The following is a 25,470-nucleotide window of genomic DNA, read 5'->3' on the forward strand; positions in this document are numbered from 1 at the left end:
TCAAACGACAAGCTAAGGAGGGCACCTAAACAAGAACAAAAATGACGCTTGTAAGGTCAAGACCAACCTTAACTGAGTCATTAAGTCAACGGTCAATCAAAGCAAGGATAAGGATGTCTGTTGGACCATTTTGAACCTTTAATGCCCATGCAAAACCGCTGAGAAAGGTTCAAACGGATCCAGATAAGATTCAGAAAGATTTGAATAGGTTTAATGAAAAGTCAATAACAATTTTAATGCTTGGTCAAAGGTCAGTTTTAGAATTGAGGGTTAAATTTGTCCCAAGTACTAAAGAGATAAATCAAAGATCAAACCTCAAATTTCAAGATTCAAGATCCAAATCCAGAGTCAAAGGTCAAGGTCAAGATCCATGATCCAATGTCTAAGATCTAAGGTCCAAGGTCTAAAGTCCAAGAATAAGTGATGCACAAGCCTAAGATCTAATGTCCTTGAGGGACTTGCCCTTTAAGGCACCACCCCTCTATATAAGGATAAGTGATTTTTCAAAATTCTTCAATGTGAGACTAAACTTTTGTAGAGAACCCATTACCTGCAAACTTAGGAAAATAAGAAAATTAGAAAAAAACTTAGGGATAGTTTTAAGCCAAAATCCAAGAATCTCTCATATTGATCAAAATTATAGAAGAAGACTCAAGAGGTTGTTGGCGAAGATTCAGTGCATAAGTGAATGTACTTTTTGGGTTTGAACCCCCCACACTAGTGTTACTTAGTCATACTGTGTCTACCAATAAATATAGAAGCCACACATTAAGGGTCATGTGTTATATCTCATTTTCATGAGTGTTCTAGAGACAAAGTTCAAGTCTCAAAGAAGGCGACTGCCACCTTCATACTCACATAGGTAAGCCCATCAAGGGTTTAAACCTGTTTGAAACACGCCAACTATAAGGCCTATGGATCTTATTAAGAGTTCAATTCGAACTCAACCTTCGTACACAAGTTTCAAGCACTTAGATCAGGAGTGAAAAAATTATTAAATGCTCATTCCAATTATTCAGAGACTTGTTCTTCTCATTGAACCACTTGACATGGTTTGACCCTTATCATGTGGTTGTGTTTCCGTCAATGATGATTGCTTTTATAGACTTTAACCTCATTTCTCTTGATGCCTTAAAAATTATATCTCGAGAAAGTGCCTTTGTCAATGGATCCACTAAGTTTTGACAAGATTTTACATATTCAATTAAGATTATTCTTTGCTTGAGTAAACTATTCACATAATTGTGCTTTATACTGATATGTCTAAATTTTTTACTATAAATATTACTTCTTGCTTTGTATATCGCTGCTTGACTATAACAATGCATAACTATCAGGGGTACTAACTTATCTCATGATGGTATTTTCATTAAGAGATTTTTTAGCCACTCAGCTTCTATATTAGTTGATGCTAGTGCTACAAACTCTGCTTCTATTGTAGAATGAGTTATCACAGATTGCTTCTTGGATCCCTAAGCAATTGCTTCAGATCTAAGGATAAACATCCAACTACTTATGGATAATAATTCATTGGAATCAAACTTCCAATTTGCATCACTGTACCCTTTAAGTACAATGGGTTCTCTTTCTTAGAATATTCTATATTTTAGAGTTTCTCTCAAGTACTTCAGGACTCGGTATATAAATCCCAATGCTCTTGTCTTGAATTACTAGTATATTGGCTCAACTTGCTCATGCTGAAAGCTATGTCTGGTCTAGTTTCATTCATAGCATACATGAGATTGCCAATAATACTTGCATACTCCAATTGAGATATACTTTTTCCAGTGTTAATCAACAACTTAACACTAGCATCAATTGAAGTAGCAACTGACTTACAATCATAATGATTATATTTCTTTAATATTTTCTCAATGTAGTGAGATTGAGTTAATGCATAATCATTTTCATGTCTCATTAATTTAATACCAAGTATAACATCAACTAAACCCATATCTTTTATGTCAAATTTAGATAAAAGAAAACTTTTGGTATTATTTATGCATTCTATATTATTACTCATGATTAACATATCATCCATACAGAGACAAATAATTATAACATGACTATTTTCTACTTTACTATATATGCATTTATCAAAGTTATGAATTCTAAAACCATATGAAATGATTACTTCATCAAATTTCTCATGTCATTGTTTAGGTGATTGTTTTAAACAATACAATGACCTTAACAGTTTGTAAACTTTCTTTTCTTGACTGGGTATGATATAAACTTTAGGTTGTTCTATATAAATTATTTCTTCTAAGACATCATTAAAAAAGTAGTTTTGATGAATTCCAAAATTGTAAATTGATGCCAAAGCTACCATAGTTCTAATAGATGCAATCCTACTTACAAGAGTATATGTGTCAAAATAATCAAGTCCGAGCTTTTATTTGAAACTTTTAGCTACAAGTCTAACTTAAACTTTTCAATAGAGCCATTAGTTCAAAGTTTCATTTTAAAAATCCATTTACATCCCAAGGGTTTAAAACCAAGGGATAAATCAACCAGAATCTAGATTTTATTTTCTATGATAGAATCTAATTAACTCTCTATAGCTTCTTTCCAAAAAGGAGCATAAGGAGAGGTCATAGCTTCTGAAAAAGAAACATGATTTCTATCTATCATGTAGAGATGAAAATCAGGACCAAAATCTTTTGGTTTTCTTGATCTTTTACTTTTTCGAAATTTAAGATTTTCAGGCTCACAATTTCTTTTTTTTATCATTTTCAATGACTTTTGGAGCTTTAAGTGTTTTTAAAATTAAATCTCTCTAAATTTGTCTTGGATAGATTCTAAAATCCCTTTGGTTTTCAATATCCATAAATCTATGTCTTACTATTTTGTGAATATCCAATGAAGACACATGTTTTGGTTTTTTGGTCAAAGTTTAGTTAATTTTGGTTTTTTACCTTTCTAAAGTTTATAAGGTGTAGTACTTGACTTAGAACATGAAACTCTATTGAAGATAATACATGAACTGAGCAATGCATCACCCCACAAATTATAATCTATACCAGAACTAATAAGCATTAAATTAACCATATCAATCAGAGTCCTATTTATATGTTCAACTACACTATTAGGTTGAGGAGTATATGAACCGACATTTTTTTTATGTATTCCATGAATTTTATAAAATTCAATGAACTCATTTGAAAGATATTCAACACCTCTATCAGATCTAAGAGACTTTATTTTGCAATTATGAAAGTTTTTAACCTCAACTTTGAAAATCTTAAAATTTTCAAATGTTTCATCTTTTGTTTTCATGAGATAGACATAAGATATTTTGTGAAATCATCAATAAAGGTTATAAAATAATTTTTACCCTCACGAGTTGGAGTATTTTTCAAATCACATGCATCACTGTGTATTAAATTTAGTAATTTAGAAGTTCTTTCAACACTTTGAAATAGTTTTTTTGCAAACTTTTCTTCAATACAAACATCACATTTTCTAAGATGTTCTTTATTGCATTTAGAAATAAGTCCTAAGTTATCTATGCTTCTCAAAGACTTATAATTTACATGTCCTAATCTAGCATGCCATAAATCATATGAGTCAAGCATATAAATAGAAGAATAATCAACTTTATTACGCAAATTGAGTTTGAACAACCCATTGGTGGAGTAGCCTTTGACTACAAACTTGTAGTTCTTCGATAGTATAATACCAATACAATTTTGAAACCATGAGTCGTAAGCAAATAGGCAAATATAAGATTTTTCGTAGGTACGTGATACACATTTTGGAGAGTTAAGCATTTCTTGGAGGTGAAATGAAGTTTCACACTCCCTTTTCCATGAACCTTAGCTTTATGTTTATCTCCCATATAAATTATATAGTCTTTCCCCACGGTTTCGTATATTTTGAACATACTTTTATCATTGCATGAATGAATCGTTGATCCAGAATCCACATACCACCCTTTATCCTAATTAATCATGAATACCTCACTACTGCCACTAGGTCGTCATCGGGTTTACTAGCTTTATTGTCTTAGAATTTCTTCATGTGTCGGCATTCTCTAGCGTAGTGTCCCAGTTTTCTACAAGTAAAACAAAAAACATTATTTTTCTTCTTAGCAATCAACTTGGATTTCATATTCTTGTTCCTAAGTCCGAGTTTGAACTTTGCTTTGTGCTCATCCATGTTTACCTTAGCGTGAACTTCTTTTATATCATCTTTCTTATCTCGAGATCAAGATTCGTCCTCGATTCTAAGATGTTGAAGAAGTTGTTCTAAGGTAAACTCTTCATGCTTATATTTTAATTTATTTCGATAATCTTTCCAACATGAGGATAATTTACCAATGATTGCAACTACCTGGAATGATTCATCAAGGTTCATACCTTCGGACTTGATCTAATTAACCAAGATTTGCATCTCATGGACTTGAGGTAGCAGTGACTTATTATTGAAGAATTTAAAATCCATATACTTGTTAACTAAAAACTTACTATTTTCTGCATCCTTTGTTTTGTACTTGCTTTTAAGTGCTTCTCGCATCTTCTTTGCAGTGCTGACTTCTAATTAGAGGTTGAATAAGGTGTTGGAGAGTGCATTCAGTATATGTTCGTGACACACGAAGTCATCTTGCTTCCACTTTCATCTCTTGCATTTTTTAGCAATGGTTTTGTCCTCCCGTTCTTCAGAACAATTTTCTGTAAGTACGTACAATACATTTGCAATCGTGAGGAAGATGAGCACCTTGTGTTGTCATCATTTGAAATTGGTGCCATCAAACTGGGACAACTTGGACAACTCCTGGTTTCCAACCTTTACAGATGCCATATGCAGAACTATCACTAGAAAATTGTTAGAACTTTTGCTTAATTTAGTGGGTCAGGCAACAGAGCTTGAACTAGGTATGCTCGAAGGCCCGTGTATACACGTGTTATCTTTTAAGCGATAGTTGCCCCACTTAGGATCGTCCTCAGTGCAATGGGTATTCATGTAACTATGCTCCCATGATACAACCGAGCTTTCGCCTACTCACAAAAAATTGGTCCACGTCCTGCACTGGGTGAGACCAATAACTTTGACACAAACCACCTTGAACAACATCTTGACTAGGATAGGAAGATCTAAATTCAAATGGGTATGGATCATGGTTTGGATATGGGTATGAATCCAAACTGCAAGTGGGTATGGATCTGAACAATACCCAGATCTGGATAGCAACTGGATCATGATCTTAGTAATGGATTCAAACATCAACGGGTCTGGATAGCAGCTAGATCTAGATCAGAATAACAATTGGATCTGGATCCAAATAGCAACTATATATCCGAATAGCAACCATATCTAGATCCGAATGAAAACTAGATCGGGATCCGAATACCGAACTATGAAACACCAAAAGAGGAGAGAGAGAGCAGAGCTCATAGCGAGGAGAGAGCACTCGTGAGAGAAGAGAGGAGAGGAGAGAATGGGATGAGAGAGATGGGAGAGGGCTAGGGTTTATATAGGCCGCAACCTCAGGCCACCCATAAAGGCCATAAAGAGTCCTTTAATGGGTCCAAATGGCCAACAATAAGTGGGCATGCCTGGCCAAAATGGCCAGTCATCAATGCCTAAATGGCTAGCTAAGGAGGGTGCCCAGAGAGGGACATAAATAACCCTGACAAGGTCAAGGTCGACCTTTAATGAGTCAACATGTCAACGGTCAATCAAAGCAAGGAGAGAGAGAGAGCAATTAGATCTGGATCTAGATCTGAATGACAATTGGATCTAGATTCAAATAGCAACTGTATCTGGATCAGAATAGCAACTGTGTAACACCTGTAAAATTTCAGAGTATTTTTAATATATAAAATAATATTAATAATGTTTTTTATGTGAAAGAAATGTAAAAATGCAAATTAGTCTAAGCTGAACTGTAAAAAGTATTTTATGAAGAATTAAAGTTGATTTTTATTGAAATTCATATTCAAAATCAAATTTATAAAAAATAGAATTTTAATAGAATAATTGGCAAATCTCATCAAAATAAAGTCGAATATGATTTTAAATGAATTTAGGTTCAATTTGATATGTATGTAATGTAATTATATGAAATTAGAATTGGTTTTGCATGGATTGGAAATCCAAACTCTAAAATAACATAAAATATTAAATAAGAATTTTATGAAATGAAAAACTTAAATTAATTAAGTTCTATAAAATGGCAGAGGTCCATAGGGTGGGGCACCCCCCTATGTGGTCCCATCCTATGTAGTATCTCATACTGGAATTAAGTTTGAAAATTGGTAAGTTAAAACCCTAGAAAATGACATTTGTAAAGTTTCCTAAAAAGAAAACAACTAAAGAAGAAAAAAAGGAAATAAATTAAAATTGTCAAAAACCAACACAAAAGAAACTTTGTGTGGATTTTTGAGGTATAGAGAGGATGTTCTCTAGGGTAGGACGTGCCATCCTAGTGAACCCTTTTGTATGGACTATTAGGCAATAAACAAAAAAAAAATAGAAGTCAAAACTTAACAAATAAATTAGGAAGGTTAGTTTAGTAGGACCCAAACTATATGGGTTGGAATTTAGTAAGAAAGCACAAGAGGGGACATCCCATGCTTGTGGACCCCCATGTGCTTAATTGGAATATATATATATATATAGCTACCGAACAAGGATATATGTTATAAAGTTTAACACTTAGTTATGGAATATAGCTAAGTAGAATTAGGTAAATATAGGAGAGGTGATTTGGAAAATTTCAAAAATATATTTTAGAAAGCTAGTGCTGAAAATTTAGAGAAAATTGGAAGGTTTGAAAATAGAAAGAAAGTATAAAAAGAGTCTAGGAGGGGCTCATGCCCCCCCTTTTCTATTTTTTTTAATTCCTCTCTCTCTCTCTCTCTTCTCTTTATCTTTTCCCTCTTGTTTTCTCTCCTTCCTCTATTGTGTTTTGGAGGTCCCATGCTTCCTCCATAAGAGGAGTGATTGACTAAGGAGTTGCAACCACATGTTGAAGGAGGTGTACGGATCGAGCCATCAAACCGATCATCTCGACTTTCGCACCTACCGATTTCAACAAAACAAGGTAGGGGGTTTTATGTGATACTCGTAGATCGGGGCTCATATGCATGAGAATATTCCGGGGCTGAATATGGTTGAACCCATACGTCGATCATCACACATGAGGAGGTCGATGTCGGTTCAGACCTATTGAACATCGGGTTAGTCTTCAAAATCGACTACCGATTTCATGGATCAATCATGAGTGTGTATATATATATATACACACACACACACATGTGCATATGGTCGTTGCATCGTTAAAAAAAATTTAAAATACGATTTGATGATGCGTAATGGTGCTTAGTCGGGTATTTCAAGTATGGCCGATTGGTCAAAACCGGTCGTGCGAGGGATTAATAACTGATCCTTTTGTGGACCAGTTCTGATCAACTTAGGAACAACTTGACCAGATCTTAGTAGGCTGGGTCGGTTCAGTTCCTAGCAAAAAAAAGGCTACTTATAGTATAGTAACCCCCAAAACATTTTTTTGTTATTGAAGATTTACCTGCGTATCTAAGTTGTTATGTGTGACTGTTATTATCTTGATTGCATGCTGATGATAAGTGAATTTGATATATGTAAAGATGTATGAAACCATACCACAAACTCAAGCTATAACTTAGATGTGAGATTAGAGAGGAAGGTATTCCAAAAACGATTTTAGGAAAAAGCATTTTTGAAGTGACCCATGCATCTTGCAAAATCTTAATCCTTATGTATATGTGTTTTGTCCGTGTTATGTACTGATGTTATGGAACTAATATAATCATGAGAATGCATTCAACCATTCATGACTGATCTAAAAAGAGAAATGAGAAAGAACACTTCCAAGTTGTTTGTTTTAGAAAAAAAAACATTTTATAGAAAACATATGTGCTTTGTTGTTTCAAAACCATTGGTGACTTTGAATAAATCAAATTGGGGGTATGTCTAACCTCAACTTACAAAAATATATGCAATATATATTTCATATAATATTATCGAGTTAAACCATAGGTGGTTTTGATGTTTGCAAAAAAATAAGTGACATGTGTTAGCAGTTTCACATGAGTTATGTTATTCCCATCTATCGGTGTAAGATCAGACCTTGGTATGGTAAATCATCATTATCTCCCTCATCCGAAGGAGTTTTTATGAATGGTGCAACGTTGGAAAACTGACAAAATTTCACACATTCTGTAGAAGTTTGAGCTTTGTTATCAGTTTGTACATAGAGCAATGACTTTCAGAACATCAGAGCAGATATAAGCTTAAACGGGTCCCGAACCAGTTATAGACCGGTTAATCGATGCATATAATGAATGTCTGATATGAATCTATGTTTTTACATGATAAATTAGCATGCAGATGTGACATGTAATACTGTGTATATGCAGATTCTAAGTGCCTAATGAGTATGACACCGAAAAAGCTTATTATCGCATGCTTATGATTGAATGCACACTATTATTGAATTTTACATATTGTGTATTATGCTGATTCATGTGATTATGTATGGATGCATATAGTTAATCATGATCAATGCCTATGAATGAATATATAAATGAGTTTGATGTGTTACAAATTGCATATGTGACATGATAGCATCCTTGGCATTAAATCCTTCATTCATGTACCCAAACATGAAACCCAGATCTTAGATTAGATTCATTTTGTATGTGCATGGATAAATAATATAATTAATGAATTAAAAGGACAATCATGTGAACATTAGTTCTATTGGACTTACAATGAGAGGGTAAGCAGTGTTCCAAGCTTCATGGAATAAGTTTTAAGCATGGAAGGATGCTCCTCCCCAACCATGAAGATAGGAGAAGCCTCCACACTAGCTGAGGGGTGGTAGGTCATGAAACTCATGAATAAAGTCTGATGCATCAGGATAGTGGTGTTGGGAGCTCTCTCTCGACTAGGTCGTCCCTCACCCGGTACTGGTGAAAGGTGTCCGCCTAAGGATATGCCACAAGTTGTTTGAATATATCTCTCTTGAACCATGATCCTGATCCAGGTTAAGCCCGTGTAGTACCCACAGGGTTAAGAAGTGAAAACCATAATTGTTTATGAATTTAGTTAAGCATAACATGCATCACGTAAAAAGAAAAGTAAATAAAAGCATTTGCAAGTCACTCATGTATGAAAAGGCTATAAGTTTTACATCGGTAAGTGTATATATTATTTACCTACTTATGCAGAAGATTCTAATTATTTATGAATGCTATTCTTGTTATGCATATTTGAAATAGACAATTTCTTGAATAATTGTGTGAGTTTATCATAATATGTTTATGTATACTGGTTTTGGTTTATCTGTGTTGAATAATATCTTATACTGGCGGCTCGATGAATCTGACCCCAATATATCTTACAGGTAATGAGTAGAGGATCCTTGAGATGGCAGGACATTATGGCGAGAGTAGAGCTAAGTCTTTCCTTTTCCTGCGGAGTTTTGGATTTTGGACATTCATGTGTTGTTTGGACATTTATGACTCTGATATTATTTTCAAACTGTGAAGCTGAATTAAATTAATTATGTGATTGTTAAATTCAATTTGATACGGTGAATGTTTTGATACATCTATAACCCACCCAATCTCTTTATCCTATTTTATTATAAATGATTTTTGCTATGATTTCTAAACTATTTGAAAAAAAATTCATGATTTTTTGGATAAAATTTTGAGACATTACAACTTTGGTATCAGAGCAAGAGAAAAAATTTAGCTCAAAACTCATCCAACTTACCGACATCGCTTGGTGAGTGTGTTCTTTTTATTTTAATGTCATTGTGATGAAATAGTTCATTAAAATTTAATTTTTATGACTTATGCAAAAATCAGAACTTAAATGTTAAATAGGGACATCATCCATTGTTTTCTTAGTAAGCATAAAATTTATATAGACATTTGAGTTTTATTGTAGATGGTCAGACATCAACCTCAGGGTTAGGAAGGTCAAAGAAACTTCTTTCTGAAAGCTCTCACCACGTTGACTACTTCATGCTAGAACCTCGTGAATAACGGGGGTAATGGTAATGGTAACAATAACAACACTAAAGATAACGACAACAATGGAGGGAATAACACTAGAACCATGGAGTAAGCTACAAACGCTTCATGGAGTTGAATCCTCCATCCTTCTTAGGGAAGGAGAACCCTGATGCAACAGATGAATGGATTCATGCGATTGGCAAAATCTTTGAGATTTTGAAGGTTCCCACAGATAAATGGGTTACTTTTGGCACTTACCGTCTGTAGGGAGATGCCAAGGGTTTATATAGGCCCCAACCCTAGGCCACTTTATGGTCTTTAACGAGTCAAAACAGTCAGTAATACGTGGGCATGGCTGGCCAAAATAGTCAGTCATCAATGCCCAAATGGCTGGCTAAAGAGGGCGCCCAAATAGGGACAAAAATGACTCTAGCAAGGTCAAGACCGACCTTTACTGATTCATGTCAACGGTCAATGAAAACAATGATAAAAGCGGTTGTTGGACTATTTTGAACCTTTAATGCCCATGCAAAACCATTGAGAATGGTTCAAACAAATCTAGAAATTTTTGATTTAATATAAAGTCTGTCAATTTCAAGGCTTGTCAAAGGTTGGTTTTAGAATTGGGGATTAAATCCATCCCAAGTACTAAAAAGATAAGTCAAAGACCAAGTCCAAAGTTAAAGATCAAGATCCAAGGATAAGTTATGCACAAGCTCAAGATCTAATGCACTTAATGGGTCAAAACAGTTAGCAATAAGTGGGCATGGCTGGCCAAAACAACCAGTCATCAATGCCCAAATGGCTGGCTGAGAGCACCCAAATAGGGACAAAAATGACCTTAACAGGTCAAGACTAACCTTTATTGAGTCAACATGTCAACGGTCAATCAAAGCAAGGATAAGCACGACTGTTGGACCATTTTGAACCTTTAATGCCCATGCAAAACCATTGGGCAAGGTTCAAAAAGATCAGGTTTTAATGTAAAGTCTGTCAATTTTAAGGCTTGGTCAAAGGTTAGTTTTAGAATTGGGGATTAAATCCATCCCAAGTGCTAAAAAGATAAGTCAAAGACCAAATCCAAATTCAAAGTCAAAGATCAAGATCCAAGGATAAGTGATGCACACGCTCAAGATCTAATGCCCTTGAGGGCCTTGTCCTTTTAGGCACCACCCCTCTATACAATGAAAGGTGGTTTTTAAAAATCCTTGGGACAACTTTTATAGAGAACCCACTACCTACAAACTTAGAGAAATAAAAAAATTAGAGGGAAAACTTAGAGATAGTTTTGAGCTAAAATCCAACAATGTGACCCAAAATATTGTTTGTCCTATCCTTTTTGTCCATAAAGTATTGGTTTTCATGGATTTATGCAGCAAAAAATGAGGTTTAACACTCGATACATGAACATGAATTGATGCTCGCTCATATCCCCCCAAAAAAGGGAAAAAGTGAGAAAAGCAGCGATAGTGAACTTGCTCAACAATGCAATATCCCAATCAATTTCATTTATCTGGAAATAGGGGTATCCTAATGCACCATAAGATTAAAAAAGGAATGCAAGAATATGGAGAGGGTAGGAACAAAAATAACAAGTGGAGAATCCCTTCACATTTCAAGATAGTACAAAAACCTCGAAGAATAAACCATTTCACTTATTAACAACAACTGAAAATCAACAAAACTAATAAAATGGAGGGATCAGCAAATGCCAAGCAATCCACCAATGCTAGAGATACTTAAAACTTCATGAAAGTGGCCTAATTATTGAACATAACAAAGAATAGAGGGAGAGAGAGAGAGCATGAAAAAGGAAAAAGAAGTCAACATTCTTCATCACCACCATCTTCATTTTTTGTCTTATATTTCTGATTCCCCTTACTCAGAGAGAGAGAGTACCATGGTGGTGTTTTGATGAAACTGTACCAAGCAACAACAACAACAGAAGTGGAAGCAGGAAGCTCAAGTTGAAACCAACTCTTCCCATCATCCCCTTGGTCACTCACAGGCACCAACTGCCCCAAAGGCTGTGAGATCGAGTAAAAAAGAAGGAAAAAGAAAAAAGAAACATCCAAACCAGCATAGAAAGTGACACAGAACCTACTCCTACACGATGATGGTGCAAAGTGGCGGCCCCCATGTTATTAAAATGAAATTCAATCAGGAGAGGTGGAGTAAGTCATTATTTGGTGCAGTAAGAATTGGCGACACCAACTGCCCCTGGCCTGCAAGATGTGGATCCCAGTATAAAAATAACGTGTAAAGGTTATATGTTCCCCCCCGAAACACGCAGGTGCGTGTTCTCGGGTCTGAATGAGCACCACATATGTAAGCACGTGGGGCTTGTTTTCCCGTGTGTGTCTGCATCACTTAGCATCGAAGTCTGGTGTGTTTCCAAAGACTTAAGTACCATTTCATGTCATTAGCGCCATAAAACGATGTTTCGAGTTAAGGACAAAAATGTCCTCCCGCCAGAGTTTGCAAATACTTAAGTACCCTTTCCTGCCATTGGCACCATAAAATGATGTTTCGAGTAAAAGACAAAAATATCCTCCCACTAGAAAGGGTTAAAATCATCATTGTTTTTTTCCTAAGGAGTAAACTCCTCTGTTTTAACAGGAGCACCTCACAATATGTCACCCTAAACGTTCTGAATCACCCTTTGACGATGCACCATCTACTGTAATAGGAGCTTCCTTTGATGACGCAACCTTTGTCATCGTCTGCTGCCGCTGGAGCACCCTTTGATGCCGTCTGCTATCGCCGGAGCGTAGTCAGAGCACCGTTGCCACCATCAGCTGCATCTACCTTCTAGGTGTTTCTCCTCCACTGTCAGATTAGCAAAACTTGTGTCCTAGAAAGTGAGTTTTGTGTAAGTTTTCGTTATGTAAACAAATCGAATTGTAAATCCGAATGTTAAATCTTACAAGTGGTTGTACTATACATGCTAAACAACACTTATTTTCATACTGAAACAAGAGTCGTGAAAGTCAACACTATGTACTTATGAAGGCTAAATTTCTACAATGATTTGTAAGTTTGAAATTAACAAAGAGTTATACATTTAATACAATAGTGATTTGTTCGATGCAACAATGATTTATACGTTTGAAGCAGTAGTGATTTACGATTTATGATTCATGATTTATACATTTAAAACAATAACGATCTATGATTTACAATGATATGTACTTATGAAGGGTTAAATTTCTACAACGATTTGTACGTTTGAAGGAGCGCTTTGTACGTTTGATGCAGCAACGATTTATACGTTTGAAGCAGTAGTCATGTGTATTTATGATTTATGAAGTTACCATGATTTGTATTTAAGTTTGCTAAATCGTACTACGATGTTTACTTAGGAAGCAAAAACGTTACAACGATATATACTTATGAAGGGTGTGATTTGTACAACGATTTATATGTTTGAAGCAACAACGATTTATACGTTTGATGCAGTAGCGATGCGTAATTATGAAGTTACCTCGATTTGTACTTAATTTTGCTAAATCGTACTATGATGTTTATTTATGAAGCCAAATATTACGATGGCTTGTAATGTTGGTGATTGTGTAACAAATATGATAATTTGTAATAATATATACTTGGGAAAATAATTGTAACATACAATGATGCAGTTAAATTTATGTGTTGTGCAGGTTAGCAATGACTACAAGTCGTAAGACAAGAAAGCCTTTGTCGTTTGAGGGGATGACTCTTGGAGAAATCATTCGCCAATCCGATATATATGAGGGTTATGTAAAGAACATTGAGAATGAAAAAGACAGTAACAAATTGTTGGATATTTATTATGCGGAGCCTGATCCATCAAATATTGAAGATAAAAAGCAAACGAAGAAAGATGAGGAAGAACTAAAGATGAAGAAGAAGAAGAAGGATGACGAAGAGAAGGAAAAACAAATGAAGGAGGAGGAGAATGAAAACTACGTGCACTTATGAGGCAAAAAGATTTTTTTCCTACCGACCATGCAAAATTAAATCTATATGCACATCATTCTTCATGTTATCTGTCACGATCGCCAGTTGCATCGCACTATACTATACATCGAGTTGTTATTTACCGTGCCAATAAAAAAAATGACTTATCGTATATGTGTATTGACAATAGCGATTCAAGAGACAACAATTTAATGACATCTACGATGCTTAGAGCGATTTCAATTTTAATCGCTAAATGAACAATGATTTGAATACGCACATCGCCACCACAATCGTGCAATAATGTAAATGTCTCTCACATGTTTCAATATCATACAAATTGACACTAGCAAACACATAATATGTTACAAATCGATATACATATCGCATAATATATTACAAATCGATACGAAAATTCAGCATAATAGCTTATAAATCGATATTAACAAACAAAACAATACCTCGCAAATCAATAGTATGTTACTACAACCGTGATTTGCGTTATACTATTCCAATATTTTCTATACAAAGGCAAATCGTTTTTGCTTACATAGACGTCATTGCTTAAATCACAAACATCTCAACCGGAATCCAAGTCTCACAAGGCATATCGATTTTTGACAACGTGCGGGATGTAAAACGACATTTCTTTTACAAATGAATGACACATTTTCGTAACAAAAGCAAATCGTTGTGGCGATTTACGATTTATGATTCATGATTTACACATTTAAAGTATCAACGATTTATACATTTAATGCAGTAGAGATTTATGATTTATAAAGTTACCAAGATTTGTAATCAAGTTTGCTAAACATACAACGATGTTTAATGTTGAAATCCAAACGTTACAACTATATGTACTTATGAAGGATGCAATTTCTACATTGATTTGTACGTTTGAAGCACCAATTTGTAAGTTTAAAGCAGGAACCCTAAAACCCTTAATGCCTAAACCCTAACCCTAAAACCTAAACCTAAATCCTATACCTTAAACCCTAAACCCTTAAATCCGAAACCCTAAACCTAAACCCTAAACCCTAACCCTAAACCCTTAACCTAAACCCTAAACCCGAACCCTAAACCCTTAACCTAAACCCCAAACCCTTAATATCTTACTAAACCCTAAACCCTTAATCTAAACCCTAAACCCTTAATATCTTACTAAACCTAAACCCTAAACCCTAAACTGATGCAATGGTATGGTGGACTCAGTACACACTGTGAACACCCCAAATTTTTCAAATTCTTTTAAATATTCCCTTCTTGCCCCTAAATCCATCTTTGAGCAAAATGAGTCATTTTTAAATCTAAATTCCAGTTCCTTTCTCAAATTCTACTAAAAAATAAATTTTATATGTTTAAATTGATTTCGGATCCGGATCCATTACCCAGATCCAAATCTGAGTCTCATTGACCAACTTTTAAATTTAAATTACAGAAAAATACTAAAAATAGTTTTTAAATAGCTCAGACAGTCCATCCGACATCTGTTTAGATCCATCATGTTGTATTTCTCGATTCGAGTGTCAAAACTCGAATATTTTCTCAAAACCTGGGTCCAAACCCATTTTCTGAAGAAATTTCCTCTAAATAACCTCAAAAACCTTCTTTTTAAATATTTCTCAAAAATACAAAAAAAAATTAGTTTTAACCTTGTTTTGCCGTACATTTTAGGATTTTTATTCCAAAAATACAAAAAATGTAGAAATACCGAGAAAAGAACAAAAAAATCAAAAAATTGCAAAAAAATGGTTTTGGAGAACCCGTTTTGAGAAAGAACTTTTTAAAGAGGTCTCTTTTTGGAAAACTTTGGAAATCCCTCCGTAACCAAAAAACCCTCATCTCTTGCCTGTTCCCCTTTTACTCTCCAGAACCCTCTCCTCTACCGCCCATCACCGAACCCTCTGATCACCATCCCCTTTCTAAACCCTTGATCCCCAACAATCTAGGGAAGCTTCAATGGCCAACAGCCCCGCTCGCCTCCATCATCCGCCCGAACCCTCCATGGTCAGGCCCCAAACCACTCATCTTCAACAAACTCACCTTCTCGATCCTTCTCTCTCCCCTATTTAACAAACCGAAAAGAAAACCCTCAGGATCCGTCTTCACCACACCATCGGTCTCCTTCCCTTCTCTCTACTTCAGAAATCGCTTCTTCACCTCTCCAGGTCCTTCTTCCCCTTTTGGTCGTCTTCTGCCCCCCACCTTCTTCTCCTTCACGGATCCATCTTCACCCCCACCGTTATTCTCCTCTACGTACTATCTTCTTCGTTGTTTCACCTTTTCTCTCCGGTTTTCATCTGCATCAACCGAAGGTAATCAATCAAAAACCCCTTTCCTCTTTATCCTTTATTCATGAAAGTCTTGATTTTCATGGATTCGTTTTAGGGCATTTTCTTATTCCCGCTTTCATTTTTATCTTCTCGTCTACCTTGTAATATCTTACGCTTATTTATGTTTCACATTCCAGGCGGATTTTTTTTTGTTTCTATATTTTCCTACATATGGGTAATTGGCGATGCCTCGCAATGGCATCACCAATTCACTTGGGTTTGAATTTCAAGTAGCATCTGTATTTATCTGACTTTTCCCTCTTTTAGTTTCGATTTCCCTTATGATTTTCAATTCCCTTTGATTTTTTTTCTTTCTTTTTAATTTTTCTGTTTAAATCTCTTCGCTGAAGCAACTATGTAGGGTCGATCTGTTTATGGCAAGTATACGGGCTGCCCCTTCGGGGTATTGATTCACCTGAACCGGGCAGCTTACATCAGACTCAACAAAAGCAAAACAGACTCTAAGCGCAACTGTACATTGTAAGTCGCAAGGGAACAACTATAATATTCCATAATTAATGATATAAAGAGACCCACGACCTACCAAGGAAAGATGTGGAAAATCAGTTTGTTGTAGCTCCTATTCTCCTCTCTCTCATCTTCCTTCTTGCTCTCGGTGACTCGATCTGATTTTATATATATATATATATATATATATATATATATATATATATATATATATATATATATATATATATATATAGAGAGAGAGAGAGAGAGAGAGAGAGAGAGAGAGAGAGAGAGAGAGAGAGAGATTGTGCACGTGTGTTGTGTGTTTGTGTGAGGACACAAGTATGTTATACAGATATTGGAAAGTTCAGAAACATGTGCTAGTGATTTTTATTGGATAGCACAAGCAAGTATATATTTATAATTTTCACAAGATGCATAATTACAATTCCATGACTTGGGGATCTTTCTCAAAACTAAAATTTTATGTTGTGAATTTACAAACCACAAGTGGTTGTGCTATCCGTGAAAATAAGTAGCTGGGACATAAATCTTTTATTTGTTTTATACATATTTGTACATGGCCCTAAGGGTATTTTCATCAATTTTCTCATTTTATTTATTGAAACCCTAACAAAGGTAATATAAAGGACTTTTCTCATCTTCTTTGCTTCACCTTGATTGAGGTGGTATCAGAGCTCTAAAGAGGACCGATAAGGGTTGGGCTTGAATGCAAAGGGTCTGAAGCTATGTCACACGGATTCTTCTAACAGGGCACCGCACCCGCGTCGCACCTACATCGCACCCAGGCGGGTACACTTGGACACAGCTTCCTTTGTATTAGGTGAAGTCAACCACACTGAGGTCCATTTCTATCCAAAAGTAGATTCAATTAACCTTAATCAAGTCCATTTTTATCTATCTATCTATATATATATATATATCTATATATATATATATATATATATATATATATATATATATATATATATATATATATATATATATATAAATGCACACACATACACTTAGTGTTAACTTAAAACTATAAAATATATATATATATATACCCTTCCCGCACCCAAGTTTTTTTAAACTGCCGCATCCGCACCCTCATCCGCAGCCACACCTATGTGACATAGGTCTGAAGATACTGCCAAGTCACTAGCATTCTCGGGAGAAGAGAAATCTCAGCTGCACGACAGGATGTTACTGATGCCACTCTATAAATAATGACCGGAGATCTTTTGAAGGTATCTTCACCTCTAATTTTTTGTATCAGTGAAGATATCCAAAAAGAAAGAAAATCCAGGAGGTTAAAGTTTGTTTTGAGAGGCTTATGAATTTCCTCCAGATTGGACATTTTTGGACCTTCAATTATGAGGTTTAATTTAATGCCTAAGATTAGTTCCATTTAGGTTATTTTTGTTGGAAAACTTGTTGGAAGGGTTGTTTGAACTAAATACTCTTCCACTTGTAAGATCTGAAAAAGATATTTGAAGACTAAAAGTGGTGGCACCTGCATTTTTGGGTTTTTTTCTTGTGCAGTCAAGTGAAATAGCGGAAATTGCTACTTAATCTGCATAATATTTAGTGTTTGAGTTTTGAAGTGTCTTGCTCAGGTTAAAAGGGGTGGTCCAATTTTATCACAATAAGGCTTCAATTCGCAATTACAAAGGGTAAAAAGACCCTAACAATGTCAAATATTTACGATTTTGAACATCGAAAGAATATTAAAAATTATAAAGTTTTAAAAAAATTAGATCAAATTATCCATACAACAATAAGGCTTCAATTCGCAATTACAAAGGGTAAAAAGATCCTAACAATGTCAAATATTTACGATTTTGAACATCAAAAGAATATTAAAAATTATAAAGTTTTTAAAAAATTAGATCAAATTATCCATACAATACGATTATTTCTCAAGAAATTATTCTGTCGTATTTGATGTTTTGTCGTTGGGTAGTCTCTTTGTAGAGCTGGTTTCTATAGAGTTATTAAACACTAAAGTTTGCGCACAAGTTAACACTCTAAAACTTAATTACGTAGAACATCTTATGGACTTATTCTTGATCGTCTTTTCTCGAACGTATTCTAAGAATTTTTTAAACACTACTTGCACACAAGCTAACTCATTAGAGCTTAGTTCGGCTAAGGCAATATCATAAATGAAACCTCGCATTAAATTGCGCATTAAAAAATGATCAAATTTTGGAAGCGTTGCACTTACCAACAAAGCCAATAACCAACTTTGGTTCTAATACTTCCCTTCAATCTTCTCGTAATGATAGTCTGTTTTTGTCTATCTAGATATCCACAGGCACTGGTTGAGTAGCCGTGGAATTATAACTTGTGCTGTTTTTCCAATTTCACTAGCCATGTTTCTGATCCACCGTAGCCTGAAAAGTATCTTCGATTTTTGAAAACCCTCTCTCTATCATTCAGACAGTTTACCAGGGAGAGCAGGGGAAAATACAACAAAAACAAGAAAGGATTAAAATTAAGATTCAGCAAAAGCAAAACCTATGAATATTATATATAATTATATAACAAATTGTAGTTAATGGGTGCTTTGGAGTGCAGGAGCAGCAAAGAATACTTAATACACATTCCAATAACTTATCCACCACATTGTGGAGTATGTGGCTCTGTACAAAGCCGAGCAAATGGAGGCTGCCCTGCCACAGCAACAGTACAAAACTTCCAACAGCCATAGCTGTGCACGTCACTGTACGACTGCCGGCAAAACCCATCAGCATTGAATTACAACAGCCTCTCATGTCTCCGCCTGCCATGTCCAAGCTTGAAGCCGACAGACCATCTTCTGCCCCTCCAAGAGACCGAACAGCAAGCTTGCATACTTACACATGAAATATGCTCCACTCCTCCGTCCACATATTGCTTGTTCTGAAAATAACAGAATACCAAAGCTCGCTCCTCCCACCACATTGCAATTTCTTCAAAACAACAAAAAACTTTCAACTTGTGGGGTTATTCTTCCTCAGCCCTGGCTGTGCCCAGCCATCAAGAGCCTCTCATCATCTATACCACCCAATCCTGGTAGAGGGAAGCAAAGGACTCCAACAGCAGCATCTCAGGCACATGAATGCAAAGAAGCAAACATGTCAGCAAAACCAAAATGCTGAAAGAGTATAACCCATCTCATGGTCGTGCCCCTTGGTGTCTCAGCCATTGTATTGGAATTTCTGGTTTTGGGTGGTCTGGCTGTGCTGCTGTGGAGCCTGCATGTTAACTGGTTGGCTGTTGTACTGAGTGAAAGACTGGGAGTACAGAGGATTCATAAGGCCCTACAAATCATGAAGCAACTCTCTTATCAATTACAAATTTGAAAACTTCAACCCTAGATCTAACTGAGGAAAGCCCAGACAATCGACATCGTGCAGTGTTGAGTACACAAATTCTCGTGAGTCACAGAAAAAAAGTAGCAATCCAGCCACCGCTTGGATAAGTGATGAATGGTGCCTTTTTTTGGATAATCCTAAGGAAAAAAACCCTATGACTGACCCCACATTGGCTGTCATCCAGATGATAAAATCATCGAGGTCTCCCCTGCCCACCGGGGAGTACACCCAGCATAGGTTTCGAACTTGTGATGTCCCGTCAACTTGGTGACATTCACAAGTCGCCCCTACCAGATGAGGGGAGCCTTTGTGGGCGTGATGAATGATGCATTACTAATGATGGACTTTGTGAAACTGTTCACAAGCAATTCAACCCATCCTTACCTTTAAATTATCAATATTAAGTTTTATCAATGGAAAGTACTATACAACACCTGAGACTGAAGAGGCGCAGGTCCAGCAACTCCAAACTGAGTTTGGGAAGAATCATCCAGATATGGATCATTAAAGCCAACTTGAGTAAAAATACCTTGTGACCCATGAGGCATATAGTCCTGTGCACATGCAAGATGACTTGGTCAAAAAATTACAAACACATACGATGGAACAAGCCTAATATGGTCCTCTATAGACCTATTCTTCCTTCTCATGCACAACTCTCGCTCTGGAAAGATTGGAAACTAGAATGAGTTGCATTGCTCAAAAGAAACTGCCACATGCTTCTTGTCTTGGTTGTGGTGACTATGCACCAGGAAAGTAATATGGTATTATTCAGCACTGCATGCAATATGGCATGCACCATCTCATCTATTTGGATGATATCACGATACAAGTTCCAGCTTTGCCAATGCCAGAAAAGGAAGAGGACGTGGATTTCACACACATGCACTCGTGCAGGCACACATATCATTTCTAGTCTTCCCAATGCCTAGAAAGCAAGAGGCCGTGAATTTCACACACACACACACACACACACACACACACTGATAGAACACAAAGAGAACAAAACAAAGATACTACACAAGAATGTTTAAAGGAAAGACAATACGGAATGAACGTGTAATACCTGGAAAAAAAAAAAAAACCGAGTCCGACACGTGTCGGACACGTGTCCTGGTCAGTGGGCGATCTCGGATCCGGGCCGGACCCGGATCTATGCCGGACCCGGACCCGGCTTCTCGAACATTCGAGAAGCCGGTGCGCGCCCCCCCTTTTTAAAAGGGTTAGGGTGCCTCGGGCGAGGGCATTTTCCCTCGCTCGACTCTCTCTCTTTCTCTCTCTCCCCCCTCTCGTTTCCGGCGACGCACCGACCGGCGAAGGTCCGATCGCCCTCCGGCCACCACTTTGGTGGTGTCTCCCCCCCCCCCCCTTCGTGCTCTTTCGCCGGATTTGAATGAACTAAACTAAACTAATTGGAAGATATTTAAAAGAATCTGCTTATATACGTATATGTATGTCTTTATAACTCAAGGACGCGGTTTCGCGATCCTTGTCCTGTTTATTTTCCAGCATTTACTTTCTGCTGCCGCCGCGCTATATGTGCCCAGGCTTCCCTTTCTGTCTTTTTAACTCAAGGACGCGGTTTCGCGATCCTTGTCCTATTTACATTTCAGTATTGTACTTTTTGCCACCGCCGCGCTATATGTGCCTAGGCTTTCCTTTTCGTCTTTTTAACTTCAAGGACGCGGTTTCGCGATCCTTGTCCTGTTTACTTTTGCAGTACTTTACTTTCTGTTGCCCCGCGCTTTATGCGCCTTCTATTATATTTGTGCATTTTACTTGTTGCTTTGCTTATTTATGCTGACTCATTTCTTGCCTATGTTATATAGACTTCGATTTTGCTATTGTTCTGCCTTGCAGGTGCTTTTAGAGATTGCTGTCAGTACTCGAGCCCCTTTGTATATTCTTGGCGGCTTATGGCTATAAACTTAGCAGTATCATGCGATGCTATAATGCGTAGCGCAGAGTGAATGGGTCTTATGTTCGGTTTTGAATATCTCACTAAGCGATAATCATGCGCCTTCACAGGCAAGATGCTCGAGTGGGTCGAATAGACCAGGGCATATAGAGCAAGGTGATGAAGTTGAATAACCCTTCATCGTGCTTGTTCGGGCTGGTTCATCAAGAGAGAGGATGGATGGTACAAACCCTTCGGTGGACAGGCCATTCATGGCCATTTCGAGCAAAGGCTCGGCTTCCCCAGTCATCGAAGGTAGGGGAGTTGGCGTCACCATAAGTATCCTAGGTGGTAGTCGCCCGACACTTCTGCAGAAGTTGGATGCATCCATGGGCCCCTTCTGGCCTTTGGGGACTTGCTCTCTCGACCACAGGTCGTCCCCTTAGGAGCGGACTCAGTCAGTCCTTCAGGGTATAATAAGATATATGGCATAATGGACCCCTGAAAGGTTCTCGACTGTTTCTACGTTTATACATTGTGCGTACCCACAATGTCCAGATAATAAGCAGATCACACTTATGGCATGCTCACATTTATTTGTTCTCGTACTGTTACTTTTACCTCACTATCTGTCTGTGCTTACGATAGTTGGAAGGTATGCATGATAAGCCTGTTTATGATTGCTTACAGTTATATTGATATCACTGTATTACTAGTTTGCTTACGTTTATGACATACCTGTTAGCTTTGCTATTCACTTGCGTAGATTGTATCTGTTTCTGCTTGCTTCTGTTCAAGCATGCTTTAGATTAGTTCATTTTACTTCTTTTACGCACCTACTAGTTTTCAGGACTGACCCCATTCCTTTATGGGTATAGGTGACAGGTAGCTCTTCTTTGGTGGTGGTGCAGAAGCTACGCGGTCAAAGTTTCGCCTCTCTCGTCGACTCGCTGGCTATTTTGTTTTTGTACCCTTTTTTTTGTTTTGGGGGTGGACACCCTCTGCCTTGTATAAATTAACTCTGTCTGTTATAAATGCACTTTTTATTCTCTGCTCACTATTTTGGTTTAAAAAGGTGAACTTGTATTTGTGATGAGTCTTTTTGCTAAAGTACCCAGAAGCTTTGACTCGTGTTTTTTTAAAACCCTTTGATATCTTTTGAAATTCTTGCTGCAACTCTGATTTTTCCTTAAAGGTGTTTCGATTTCAAATCTTTTCTCGAGTCAAACTTTTGGGGCGTTACAACTTTTGGTATCAGAGCCAGGACGAGAATGGTTGAGCTTTGACATCGAGCTTCCCACCGCACTGTAAGTAGACATTTAATTTTCTTGATTTGATAAAATTAATGCTTTACTTTTACCTTGAACAGTACTTGTGTGTAATGGATCCGTCTGCTGGTCCGAGTGGCCACCACGGCAGGGGAGGGCGCCGAATGCGCGCTCGTTCGGTTAGAGGTAGGGGCTTCCATATGGAGAGGGGACATACGGTGTCCTGCGAAGAGTGTTGGGCTAATCGCCCACCTCCACCGGTTTTCACAGATGAGACAGGTAGCCCACTGCCTCCAGAATTTCAGTTACCTTTGGCAGCAACCTGGTCTTCGGTATATGTTCAGATGGGAGGACATCTACCCTCGCAAGTCTTGGCAGGTCGGCAAGCTACGCCGGAATTTTCTGATGGTAGTGGTCCCGCTCTTGTACCACTTGAGTGCGTCTTTTGTGGCGATTCCGGACACACCTTAGAGTTTTGCCTCCTTAAGGAAGAACAAGATAGAGCAATCGTAGTTCAGGAGTCTGCTGAAGCTGTCATCCCTGACCTTAACATGCCAGATTTACCTTTAGCAGTCCTTGAACCTTCGCCCCCAGTAATCTCTGAGGGCCCTGCTCTCTCTATTCCTGGTGTGGATTTTCCAATTGAAATTTCAGATTCGTCTACTAATGGCGCGGCTTCATTGGATTATACACCTTCGACTCCGATGTATGATGTGGAAGTTCCTTCGGATGAGCCGCTCCCTTTTGTCCCTCGACGCAGATTTAGGCGTACGGGGAATAAGAGAGAATACCTTCGCCAGTTTGAACGTCCCTAGAAGGGAGTACTTGTAAATTTTTGTTCAATATTTTGTAAGAGAGGCTGTGACCTCTCATGCGGATAAAGTTTTCTTTTGGCTTGTATACCAGCATCGCTGGAATTTTTGTATATACGGTAACTTAAGATCTATGAAATATCTTTTGTTTCTTAATTGTCTTGGTGCATTCTAACGCATTTTATGTGTTTTTAAGGATGGCTCGTCGACCAGATGAGGATTTGTCGGAGGACGGGCTCGAACGCAGAGGATTCATTATGGATTCTCTGAATGCGTTAGCTGAAGCAATTCGAAATCAAGGGACTACGCAGAGAAGTCAGGCTCCTGAGCAGGGGGTCTCTTTCGAGAAATTCTTAAAGTTAGACCCTCCTGTTTTTTCCAGCGGAGCGGACCCGGATGAGGCAGAATACTGGGTCAGTGAGATTGAGCGAGTCTTTGACATCCTCACGGTTCCTGAGGAGAAAAAGACTCTATTTGGGTCCTTTCGTTTAAAGGATGAGGCTCGTATTTGGTGGGATACCACCCGCAGGATTCGTTTCTCAAACATTGGCACGGTGCCCTGGGAAACCTTCAGAAAAGCATTTCTCGACAATTATTTTCCCCCTCATGCAAGGGAGAAAAAGATGGAGTTTTTGGAGCTGTGTCAGGGCAGCTTGACTTTGAATGAGTATGCGGCCAAGTTTCAACAGCTGGAGAGGCATTGTCCCAACCTCTTCGAGGATGAGCGTGAGCGGGCACGGAAGTTTATTAGAGGCCTGAAAGAAGGATTCAAGCACAAGGTTCTTACTAGCATGCCTGCAACCTTAGCGGCAGCTGTCGAGACAGCTGCTTTCCTCAATGACGAATGGAAGCGCTCCAAGAGCATTCAGACCCGGAAGCCACCTACGACTGGTGGTGATCGAAGACGGACGCAGCAGCGTAGTCAGGCCAAGCAACTGTTGCCCATCAAGGTTGAAGGAGGTAAGCAGTCAGTTCTGCCTGTAAGGGTGGAAGGAGAGAAACCGTCAAGTCCCCCGGCAAAAAGGCAGCGAAACCAGTATCGTCCGCCACGGCGACCGCCTAGTGGAGCTTGCGGTAAGTGTGGGAGGTTTCACGCGGGTCAGCCTTGCCCTCGTGAGACAGGTGGCTGTTTATATTGTGGCAAGATGGGCCATTTCATTCGTGATTGCCGCAAGAAGGCGGCAGACGAATTCAGGCAGGCCGCCGGTGCGTCCCAGCCACCCCTGCAGCTTCAGGCACCATCGTCGACCCTGCCAGAGTAGCCACAGACCAGCGGCGTGAAGAAAGCTCCTGCGCGCGTCTATACCGCTACGGCCGAGCAGTTGACTAAAGGAGATCTCGTGCAAGGTACGATTTTAGTTGCAGATCGTGCGACCTTCGTTCTTTTCGATTG

At 37.8% G+C, this 25,470-nt stretch overlaps 1 protein-coding gene across 1 annotated transcript in view; it reads right to left on the minus strand.

Moving 5' to 3' along the window:
• Window positions 1-19,232: 19,232 nt before the first annotated feature.
• The window catches only part of LOC149845347 (regulator of nonsense transcripts 1 homolog), a 114,247-nt gene continuing 108,009 nt past the window's right edge, over window positions 19,233-25,470 (minus strand). Inside the window, exons 28-29 of the mRNA XM_089997580.1 lie at window positions 20,535-20,654; window positions 19,233-20,046 (exon numbers count right to left, since the gene is read on the minus strand). Of these exons, the coding sequence (XP_089853706.1) occupies window positions 19,924-20,046; window positions 20,535-20,654 (243 nt within the window). The 3' untranslated portion in view covers window positions 19,233-19,923. The remainder of the gene's footprint in view (window positions 20,047-20,534; window positions 20,655-25,470) is intronic.

Source organism: Nuphar pumila, chromosome 2 (assembly GCF_984573655.1).
Source record: "Nuphar pumila chromosome 2, dmNupPumi1.hap1.1, whole genome shotgun sequence".
Lineage (NCBI taxonomy): Eukaryota > Viridiplantae > Streptophyta > Magnoliopsida > Nymphaeales > Nymphaeaceae > Nuphar > Nuphar pumila.